Source organism: Rhinolophus hipposideros (genome assembly GCF_964194185.1).
Source record: "Rhinolophus hipposideros genome assembly, chromosome: X".
NCBI lineage: Eukaryota > Metazoa > Chordata > Mammalia > Chiroptera > Rhinolophidae > Rhinolophus > Rhinolophus hipposideros.
Genome location: NC_138046.1, coordinates 10159383 through 10170554, shown reverse-complemented (window position 1 = coordinate 10170554; position 11172 = coordinate 10159383). Strand labels below are relative to the sequence as shown.

The 11172-nt window shown below is 51.9% G+C and overlaps 1 protein-coding gene across 1 annotated transcript; it reads left to right on the top strand.

Moving 5' to 3' along the window:
* Nucleotides 1-5445: 5445 nt before the first annotated feature.
* On the top strand, nucleotides 5446-6420 carry LOC308494522 (melanoma-associated antigen 10-like; the record flags this gene model as incomplete). Its single annotated transcript, XM_081042292.1, has 1 exon — nucleotides 5446-6420. One exon carries the CDS (start codon nucleotides 5446-5448, stop codon nucleotides 6418-6420), a length of 975 nt encoding a protein of 324 aa, XP_080898418.1.
* Nucleotides 6421-11172: the final 4752 nt, after the last annotated feature.

Here is an 11172-nt window from a genome sequence, read left to right as displayed (position 1 = left end):
AAAGTTTACTGATAGATTCAGGTCCCAAATTAATGGAGCAGTTACCACCATATTCATTCAAGGGAAATAGAATATTGCAAATATGTCAATTCAACTTAAATTACTGACAGATTTAGTGCTTTATTGTCAGTTACCATGCTGACAATTAAGCTTGGGTGGTTGTCTTCTGCTCCCTAAATCAAAAGTAGAAAAATATAGATGGAAGCTGTTCGGGGTGGGTGGAGTAGTTTAACAACAAAAAATCTAAATGATAAACATGAGAAAGCCCTGGGGGAGACTGGAGGCTGTGGTGAGCTGGTCTTTGTGTTTGGGGTAGGGGGTGTGGGGCAGAGGTAGCTGGGAGGGGCAGTAGTTTACATGATGCAGATGACAGGATGGCTAGGAGGAAAGATTTTACACCTCTAACCCAACTTCATTGCACAGATCTGAGGCCCTCAGACCACACTTGCCGGTAGCCCTGGGACAGACAATAGCAGGACAGCGGGAACTTGGGAGCACTGAGGCATTTGACTGAGTCTGTGCTAAACCCAGGAAACCACCTTAGTGGGTGAGGACTGGCTTTTCAAAAATTATTGTTTTTTTTTTTTTGTGATTGTTTCTTTTTTTTTTTTTAATTAATTTTATTGGGGTGACAATTGTTAGTAAATTTACATAGATTTCAGGAATTATTGTTTTAATAGCAAATGAGGAATAGACAAGAATTAGGATGGCGAATATCACAGTGAACCATGCACAGTAAGAGCAGGTATTCTTCCATAAAATAACTTAGGTAGCACATGTAAATATATATGACATAAACACGCATGCATATATACATGTTTACCTACGTGGTATGTATACATTAAGGGCATGTACAAGCAGATCCAATCTACGTTTATGCTATATGGTTATATACATACATAAAATATACACATACTAGGTAGAGGTGTAAAATGTATTACTTAACTGTGGACGAGGATGAAAAAGTGAAAACGCCGGCCCTCCACAAGGCAAACATAGACAAACCTCAGGACCTCCGAAAACCCTTGCCGCTGCTCAGCATCTTCAGGGAAAAGTAAACCTTTAGACACACTGTTTCCCACTCTCAGTCGGGCTGGGAAAGAGACACGGGGGAAGAGAGGCTTCTTCTCTGCCCTCCCCCAAGGTCATGGAAGCTGCAGCGCCCCCTATAGCATCGACCCTGGGGCTGCAGCTTTCTCTGCGAGGGTTGTAAGGACTGAGGCTTCCTGTCCTCCAGCAAAGAGGGCTTTGCGGAATCCACCTGAGGGCGCTACTGTTGGCTCTGGTGGACTCTGGGCAGGGCGATAGGACTGAGCACCCCCAATACCCACCTCCTCAGGAAACTTGAGGAGTCACAGCCTTGGTCTGAGGGCACAGAGTCAGGTAGGCAGAGGACGGGGACCCAGGTCCTGCCCGGTCCAGGTTCGAACGACAGGGAGGGCTGCACGACCACCCCGGAACCTAGTTCTGCCCCTCCTATCAGCCCTGGGGAACCCCAGAAATGATGCTTGGACGTGACGTACACTGACTTCCGCCTCGGAATTCTGAGAGCGACTAGGACACTGGCTGCGGCGCCAGCTTCAGGTCGGCAGAGGGAAGGAGTCCGGTCGGGCAGAGGTTCAAGGTATGACCCCGAGGGAGGACTGAGGGCCTCCACACGATCCAGCCTTGCCCTTCTGGTAGCTCTCAGACTCACAGGGACTGGGTTCTGTGGCTGAGTACTACCCCATCCCCCACCCCTCCCGTCACGGAACCCCCACCTCCTCGGACAACTCTGGAGTTGAAGAAAAAGTTTTGGGGGGAGCAACCTCAGGTCCACAGAGGGAGGGTCCAAGACCTGCCGGGAGTCAAGGGTAGGACCCTAAAGGAGGTTGAGGGACCCTGGACCCCAGAACAGAAGGGAATCTCGTGAGGATTACGGGCAGAGGCCCACACACGGCGTTTCCCGATTTCTGCTTCGGCGGCGTCTGAGACACTCTGGGGCTTTGGTATAAGGCGTAAGGCCTCAGGCAGCAGAGCAGAGGATCCCCAATACTGCCGGAGGCAAGGTGAGGATTGGGGGCCCTCTACGCCAATCGGTCAATCCTGGGCAGGCCGAGAGGGCAGGATGACCACAAGTGCCGTTCTTGACGAGAGACTCTGGGAGCTCTGTGTAAGGAAAAGGGCCTTCGGTCATCAAGGAGGGACCAAGATCGCCCAAAGTGAAATTGAGGACCAGGAGGGAGGACTTAGGGGACCCAGGACCCAACAAAAGAAGACTCCACAGAAGCCCATACCTGCTGTGAGCTCTGGGAGGACCCGGGGAGGGAGGACCCGGGGAGGGAGGACCAATAATGGCCTTTGGAGGTCCCAGGACTGGCTAGGAAGCCAGCTGAGGTTACAAACGGAGGACTGAGGGACCCTGGATGCCAGATCAGAGGGGATTCCATAGAAGCTTGCTCCTGCTGTGAGTTCTGGCATACCCCAGAGCCAAATGACCATATGCGGTGTTTCCTGACCACTGCATCTTCTTCTGACATGGAGGACTTGGTATAAGGAGCAGGGCCAAGGGTTGGCAGAAGGGAGGGTCCGGGCCCTGCCCCAGCTCAAATGAGGACCCAGAGAGAGGACAGAGTATATACCCTGTCCAGACTGTATACCCCAGAACAGTCAGTCCCAGAGTCCCCATTGTGGCATGACATGAAGCAAGTCCTGAATCCCACATCCGGGTCTCTGGATAGTAGAAGGGAAGGCCCAGGTCCAGCCAGGAGTAAAGGTGAGGACCCTGAGGGAGGACTGCAGGACTCTGGCGCCAGAAATCTGAAGGTTCAGGCTCTGGGCAGGCAGAGGAAGGGGGCCCAGGCTCTGGTGGAATGCAAGGCGATGACATAAGGTGGGATTACTCACGTCCCCTAGCACACATTGAAGGTGCCACACTATGCCCCATCCTACCATCAGCACAGGGAAGCCTCATGGCAGGGCTGTGGGTTTGGGGTGTTTCCGCTCTTCTGCCTGAGGGGTGGCGAAGAGAGCAGAGGGCATTGACCTGAAGGGGACAAATGCCAGGCAACAAGGGGAAGGACCCCGACCTTGCCAGTAATGGAAATGTGGGCCTTGAGGCAGGCCTGAGGGCACCTCCCACCCCGGCAACAACAGGGACCAGCTAGCTCATGGCCTGTGGGCACAGCTGGGTTCCTGGGGCAAGGGAGCAGATGCGGTGTGTCCTAAAGTCCACCGTGGACTGCTTACAGAAACAAGGGCTTTTGTCTGAGGGGTGCAGCTCCGTTCAGCAGAGGGGGGAAAGGAGTCCAAGTATCTACAGACATAAAGGTGAGGACCCTGAGGGAGGACTGAGGGGGTTCCACCGTAGGCAGGAAGGCTCCCCCCACGTACACCAGAAACCCCTGCAGGAATCCAGGGGAGGCCTGGCAGGAGGTCGGGAGGGGGCTCCTCCCCCACTTCCTCCCTGTGTGGGGGTCTCAGCGAGATGGTGGCCTTAGTCTCCACTATGCCTCTCAGGGCAGCAGAAGGAAAAGGGCCCAGGCCCTCCACGAGTAACATGGAAGTTGGGGAGGACCGAGGCTACCACCACCCCAGACGTTGGGGGACCCACTGAAACACGCTGTGTGCTGCTATCAGCCCTTTGAGACCCCTGACATGGGTTTACATAGCTGGGTCCCCCTCACTGTTGTCTCGGGGCCTTCAGGAAGCTGAGGGCCTTGGTCAAAAGGGACGAGTTCAGGCCATGAAAAGAGGAATCGAGGTTTTGCCATGGTTGGAAGGTTCTGAACCCTTCCTAGGGGAGAACTGCATCTTTGTGCTCCCTAGGAAAGAAGCCACTCCGCATGTGGGAGCCCCGTTGTCATCCTCAGGGGCCCAGGCAGGGATGGCTGGATGTGACCTGCTCTCCCTTCTGCCACATACTTGTTACCAGAGGGTCTCATTAAGGACAGTTACTCAGGGTGAAATCAGGTCAGCAGGGTTCATGCCTAGTCAGTAATAAAGGCCCACATCTGGAGGACAGAATAAGGGAACTCCGTACCCCTGAATGGATGGGCCCAGGCCCCACTGTAAGTTGTTGGGGGAACCCAGGCGGGGGTGGGGCTTACGGGGCTGTTTCTCATTTTGTCTCTGAGTTCTCTGGAAGGTTAGGACCTTAGTCTGAACAAACGACGTCAGTTCATCCCAGGGACCACGTCTTGTCTACAGTGAGAGGAGTCCCAGATCCTGCCAAGAATCAAGGTGAGGATCCTATGGGAGGCGTGAGCTTACTGGAATCCCCAGAACAACGGGGTCCCCATAGAAATCTGCCTACTCTGTCTGTCAGCCCTGGAAATCCCTGGCAGTTGTGTCAGACTGAGCCCCTGCTCATTTCCGGATTGGCAGTCTTAGGGTGGGCAGGGTCTTGGTCTGATGGTCTGGACTGAGGTTAGCTGGAGCAGGATCCCAGGTCCTACCAAGAATCATGTTGAGCACTGAGGGGAACTGGAACCCAGGGGCGCCCCGGCCTGCCCTGCCCCTTCTGTCAGCCAACAGCAAGCTAAGATGCTGCGTGGATTTGCTCTGCTCACTTCCACTTCCGGTGTATAATGGAGACGAGGACGTTTTCTAAGTGGAGTGGGCTCAGTAGAGAGAAGGAGTTTTCCAGGCCCTTCAGGGTGTCCAGGTGAGAAATTATCGAACCCCTATCCCAGCAGAGATGGACCCAAAACATTGGTCACCCCTTTTTGACTCCTTGGGAGGTTTTGGCAAGGTGAAGTGAGGTGTGGGGTCCTTTCACTTCCTTCTGTCTAGTCTCAAGGTGTGTGTTCTAATTATGAGTGATTTGCCTCAGGCCAGCGCGGCAGTTGTGGGGAGCTTTTCGCAGGGGAAAGGTGAACAGCCTGAGTCAACAACGAAGTGACTGTTTCCCGAGAACAGAGGTGACTTTTGGGAATCTGGCCCCAGTCCTGTCAGCACTAGGGACCAGGGCTCTTTTGCCATCTGTGCACTGAGGAGCCTTTCCTTTCTTCTTACATGGCCTCCAGGAACTTGTAGGTTAAGCACTTGTTCTGAGTTCCATGTCCTCAGGTCATGGAGCAGTGGAGAGCCAGGCAGGGCCAGGAGTTAGGGGAGGAGCTTTTGCCGAATATGTAAACATGCATTCGTGCACCCTTGATCAGAACAGACACTAGAGTGCCCAAACCTATGACACCCCACTGTCCACCCCCAAACCTCGGGCTGTGCCACCTGAACCCTGAGACGCTGTCTCACTTCCTCCGTTAGGTTCTTAGTGGAAAGGCTGCCCAGAAGAGGAGACGCTGTGAGGCCTGAGAGCAACTGTAAAGACACCTGTAAGTCGCCTTGGTCAGAGCCACTGAGGGTGTGTTTCTCAGCTGAGGCCACTCACACTCCCTCCCCCCCAGGTGTGGGTCCCCATCGCCCACCTCCTGCCCACACTCTTGTTGCCTCCTGACAGGAGTCGTCATGCCTGTGAATCAGATGAATGAGCTCGGCAACCTTGGGGAAGACCATCAGGACCCAAGAGAGCAGCAGGATCTGTTGGAGGAGCAGCTGTTCGGGGCTGAGGAGGAGGAATCCCCCTCCCCTTCCCCTTCTATCTCTCCCTCCCCCTCTGTCCTGTTTCCTCACGGGCCAGTGGCTGCTGCTGTGGCACAGAGTCTTCCCCGCAGCTCTCGGGGGGCCTGTGGCTCCGCTTCTGCCATGGAAGCCATTCCATGGAGCCAGTCAGAGGATGAGGGCTCCAGCAGCCAAGATGAGGAGGAGCCGAGCACCTCAGAGGTCCCAGAAAGGGTCAGTTACTCCCCGAGAAGCACCCAGCCTTTCAGCATGAACAAGCTCTTAGCCTACCTGCTCCTGAAGTACCGTGCAAAGCAGCCCACCACACAGGCGGAAATGCAGAGCATCATCCGAGACCATGAGGACCGCTTCCCCGAGCTCCTCAGACAAGCTTCGCTGTGTCTGCAGCTGCTCTTTGGCATTGATGTGAAGGAAGTGGACCCCAGCGACTACTCCTATGTCATGGTCACCTCCCTGGGCCTCACCTATGATGGGATGGGGAGTGATCGGCGCCACCTGCCCAAGACCGGCCTGCTGGTCCTGTTCCTGGGTGTTATTGCTGTGGAGGGAGAATGTGCCCCTGAGGAGAGAGTGTGGAAGGCGCTGAATGACATGGGGCTGCATGACGGGGTGGAGCATTCCGTCTATGGGGAGCCCAGGGAGCTGATCACCAGGGTTTGGGTGCAGGAAGAGTATGTGGAGTATCGGCAGGTGGCCAACAGTGATCCTGCTCGTTATGAGTTCCTGTGGGGCCCCAGGGCCCACGCTGAAACCACCAAGGTGAAAGTCCTTGAGTTTTTGCTCAAGCACAGTACCACTGATGCCAGTTCATACCCATCCCTGTCCGAAGAGGCTGAGAACTCTGAGGAACAGAGGGCCTGAGCCACACTTGCATCCAGGCACATTTCAGGCCCACGCCCAGTAGCTTCTCTGGCTGGGCATGAAGTGAGGTCCATTCTTCACCCTGTGTTTGAGTAGAGAGCCCTCAGCGTTCTAGGTAGTGAGGGCCAGGGCAAGTTGGGGAACATGCGTGTAACATTTTTGGGCTCCTGTGATGACATAGAAATTCATCTGTTTTCCTTTAGGCATTTCTCAAATGTTCTTTTTTAATACAAGTTTTAATAAGGTTCAGCATCTAAGTTTGCGAATAATTTTGACCATACATGCGTTGTGCTAAGCAGTTCAAGAGTAAGAGTTGTGCTACTGTGTAACACAAATTGGGACCCCTTCCATCCCAGTTTGTGATCCCGAACTGGATCCCATGGCATTGGAGCAGGATTTCCTTGGAAATGTGAAAGAACTTAGCAGTACAATCGAATGGGTCATGAAATAGAGAAATAAAACTAAAAACTTGTTAACTCTTGCTTCTTACCCCTTCTTGTGTGTCATTCTGTGAAACATTATATGTATATACCCAGAATTGCTTTGTTCATTCAAGAGTCGGAGAGATTTCATCAGAATAAAGAAGACCCCTGCTCAGTGGTTCACTCATCTCACAGACGTTCACTGAGCCTCTGTTGTCTGGAAGGCCCTGTGTTAGTAGCGGGGACACTAGGATCAGCAGGACACACCCACCCTTGAATGATAGGGTGGGAGCCCCAGTCCTATAAGGAAGGTGGTGAGGGGTCCCCTCAGTCCTACAGAGCAAGTGAGAGAAGTGGAGAGGCGGTGGGGCTCCAGGGGAGAGCACTCCAGTGTAAAAGGCCATAGCCAAGGCCGTTTGGGGCTTTGGGAAATTGATTCCTTCTGGGAGAGATGATTGCGATGAAGCTGGGTGTTGGCCGCTGCTGGCATTGGCAGAAGGTGTGTCTTGGGCATGAGAGGAATTTCATCAGAAAAGGAAAATTGCTCTGAGAAGTTCCTTTTGGATGGTGGAGAAATCTCACCTGTAACAGGTAGCGATGATGCCCTGTACATTTGTCCCAGTGCATTCGAATGCAGCGAACAAGGTGTTTTATCCCCATCATCTGCAAGGACTTCCTGAGCAATCAGGGTCTTGGTCCTCGAAGGAAGGAAGTCACTGGACGGGCACTCTTTTCTTCTGACCAGGGAAAGGCAGAACTGACTCCATTGAAATAAGAATTTATTTTGCTTACCTTTAAGTAAGGGCTACATTTCCATGAAGATGAAATGAAATAAAAGTAGTTGTTGCTATGAAAAAGAAGCCGCAAAGGGGTTAAGCAGTTGGTCTTTGACTGGAATTCAGCGGGGTGTTGTTAGTTTCACCTTCCTGGGAAGGTGCACCCACATCGAATATTCTGGCTTCTTGGGGGGAATTGGACCAAATTACATTTTTGAGTGCTTTTCTGTTTAGATTCCTGTTGAGTTGCAAATTCTGTCATAGGAAAAGAAATTTTTAGAGGAGGGAGTGGTAAGGACTGGGATCAAAATAAACTAAAAACAACTACCTATCATTGAAGATCCAATATATGCCAGGCAGTTTGCCAGGTGTTTTAATCCCCCCACACACACACACACACATTCCAATAGTCCTACAAAAACGGTTTATCAAACCCATTTTATAGATCAAGAACCTAAGGCTCACAGTGCTGGGTAATTTTCCCAAGATCACAGGGGCTAGTAAAGGACAAGGCTGCCCTGAATTTATCTTCAGCCACACTGTTCGTGGTCCTCCCAGCCCGTGGCTGACCTTCTGTGAACTAATTCATTTCTCTTCTCACCACTCCATAATGTCTTTCAAGGGACAAAAGATCAGGACTCAGTTTCCAAAGTACTAAAAGCAGCCCTAAGGAAGGAAGTTTAGAATGGGAACCAAACAGGATCTATGGACAGTCTGTGGCCTGTAATTCTAAGTGGTCAGGCAGAGCTGGCAGGATGTCATTTATCTTCTTGGTGAGGCTCCTAATGTCTGGTAAATAATAAATATTTCCATGTGAACGTCTGAGTAAACTCTGTGAATACTAGTTATTTTGAAATAATTCCTTTTGTAACACCCAGACATTTGATTAAACCGATGGCCCTTTTCAGGTGACTATGAGGTTTTGCTGTGTGGGACAGAGGCAGACGGGGGCTGGAGTGTCTTTTCATCTACCCACAGAGTCAGTCAGGACCTTGGTATCCCAAACAGGCAGTTTGAGCAAAGGAAAGGCTGTAGCACATGGCAGAGGTATTCTCCAGGACCCCCGCCCTCAGGGCTCAGACACCCCAATGAGGATTTAGTAAGGGCCTAGACGGCGAGGGCTTTGGGGTCCCAGGAGGCAGGCTGTGAAGGGGGTCAGTTGTCCTGGGAGAGGTGGAAGGACCAGCATCTAGATCCCATTTGCATTGCCCTGGGCTGGCCTGGGGAGGGACATGGGGAGAGATGCAGTAGGAGGAGAGCTAGCACCCTGGAGCACATTGTGAAATGGGTGCTCTTGGGACAAGTCTCCGGACCAGAACCCTGTGAGACACGACAGGATGGAAGCAGGGACTCCGAGTGCCTATTTTCAGAGTGCTCCGGGAGGCTATGGACCACAGTGTGGCGGCAGCTGGGATGGTCTTTCAAGGAGGCATTTTCAGGGTGCAGCATCTTATCGAGCAGCCTGTTTTGGCACACGCCAACCAGGTAGGTGCCTAGCCAGTTCCGACTGGCGGTGGGGGCAGAGCACCCAGGAGTTCCCTGCCCATCAGCGGTAAAGTTCTGACATTCTCTAGATGCCTTGAGCCTGCCCTCTGAGCAGCTGGTGTCACTGGTCTCTGCCATGGTCCTGGTGTCCTGAGAAGTCCCCATTCCCCAACCAGGTCAAAAGCTTGCTCTGAACTCCAGCCTCCTTGGCAAGGGGCTGACCTTCAGCCTGGCTCTCTCCCGCCCTCCTCTGTGGCAAATATCCCTGGTAGCTGTCCTGGGACCTTCGGGAGCAAGTAATTGGTCCTATGTCTCTGCCTGTCCTTGGTTCCTGGGCTGGGGCTGGGGCTGGGTATAGGGGTAAGGCTGGGATGAGACAGGATGCAGGGTGTTACGCCAAGGGATGTCCACAAGGGAGAATCGGGCAAAGCCATGTTTTCCCAACACTCAGACAGATGGTTGGTTCGAAAGGGCCCCCCAAACCCTCACCCATTATGATGCATGACTGTCATGGGTCCCATAGTCACTGTGCTGTGAACTGCTTGTCTACCATGTGTCCAGCCTATCCAGGGGAGTGAACCACAGGACAATCTTGCTTTTTGTGAGAGCATCAGTGGAGTACTTGACTGTGCCAGTGATGTTGAAGCAGTTCAGGTACATCTAATTCTTAAAGATTTGGATATGAGGCCTTGGGGGAGTCCCATTTTTCTCATGTATCTTCTTGGACAGGCCTGTATGCTCCCTCTTGGTAATTTGGCTTGTCAGAGCCAAAGAATTCATTGGCAATTTGTTGTGTATTTGTGTCCTATTTCTTGGGCTAGGCAGCCCCCACCCTGGCCGTCTCTGGGCCGACTGTGGGCCTGCAGAGCAGTGCTTCAGCTTTGGGACTCCCTGGGCCCTTACCAAGTAGTACCTGCTCTCGAGGCTGTGGACTCTGAGCCACCTGCCTCATCTCTGTCTGTGAAGCTCTTAAAAAGGCAGTGTCTATTATTCCATTTTCTTAACAAATGAAAACACTCACTCCTTAATGCCTTTTTGGGGTGAGGCTGCCCATAATTAAGATGGTGCTGGCCTATCTGGCTACTGGCAAGTACCTCTTTCCAGTAGAATATGGGCTATAGGTTCAGCCAGACCCCAAGTTGCATCTTTGCTCCCACACCATTACTAGCTGGGTGACTCAGGGCTTTTTCTACAAGCTTCTCTGTGCCTCAGCTTTCCTTCCTGATTTTAAATGTTCATTGGGAACCTCCTCATGGATAGGCACTGGACTCCACCCGGAGGATGGGCAGGGGTGGTGGACCAAAATCTTGGGAACCGGGTCCTGGTGCTTCAGCAGCTGACAAAGTTGATTCAGGTTACTCATCCTTAAAAACAGCTCACATAATAATATCCACTCTTCAGCGGGTTTGGGAAGCCTAATTACCACTTGTGAAATGCTTTCAAGTTCTCAGAAGAAAGGTGACACATCACGGCAAAGCATGACTGTCAGCATTGTGATCTCAAGTTGCCCCCAGGGCTAACCCATATAAAAGTGCCATTCACGAAACTCTGCTATAGTAACAATGACAATTATCCATGATGCTGACTAATGTGTAAGGTATCGCTGTGCTCATGGAAAACTATTCAATCAGCCCAAGGTGAAGAAGACAGACTAGGTCCCCTGCTGTGAGCTTGTCCTGCTCTCCAATTCCATAAGTAGAGTCTTTGAGGAGGTAGGCATCTGAAAGAGCATCAGATAGCAAGAGCATCCTCTGAGCACCTAGCGTGCATAAAGCAGGGTACTATGCACACTATCTCACTGAATCTTCCCAACAAGTTTAGGAAGTAGGTTTTTATCATGTCCATTTTACAGAGGAGAAAAGTTGAGGCTCAAAGATGTCGACTTGCCCAGTGAAGATGAACCTGGCAGTTATGAATACGATGGCCTGGAAGGGTGGAAGAGGTCAGGTGTGAAGGGACCAAAAAGTCTAGTCTGAAGCCAAGGAGTCTCTAAACATGTTCAGCAAAATGAGAATGATTCCCAGGTTTCTAATTTGGGTATCCCCCACCCCCAGTGAATATGTCTGCTA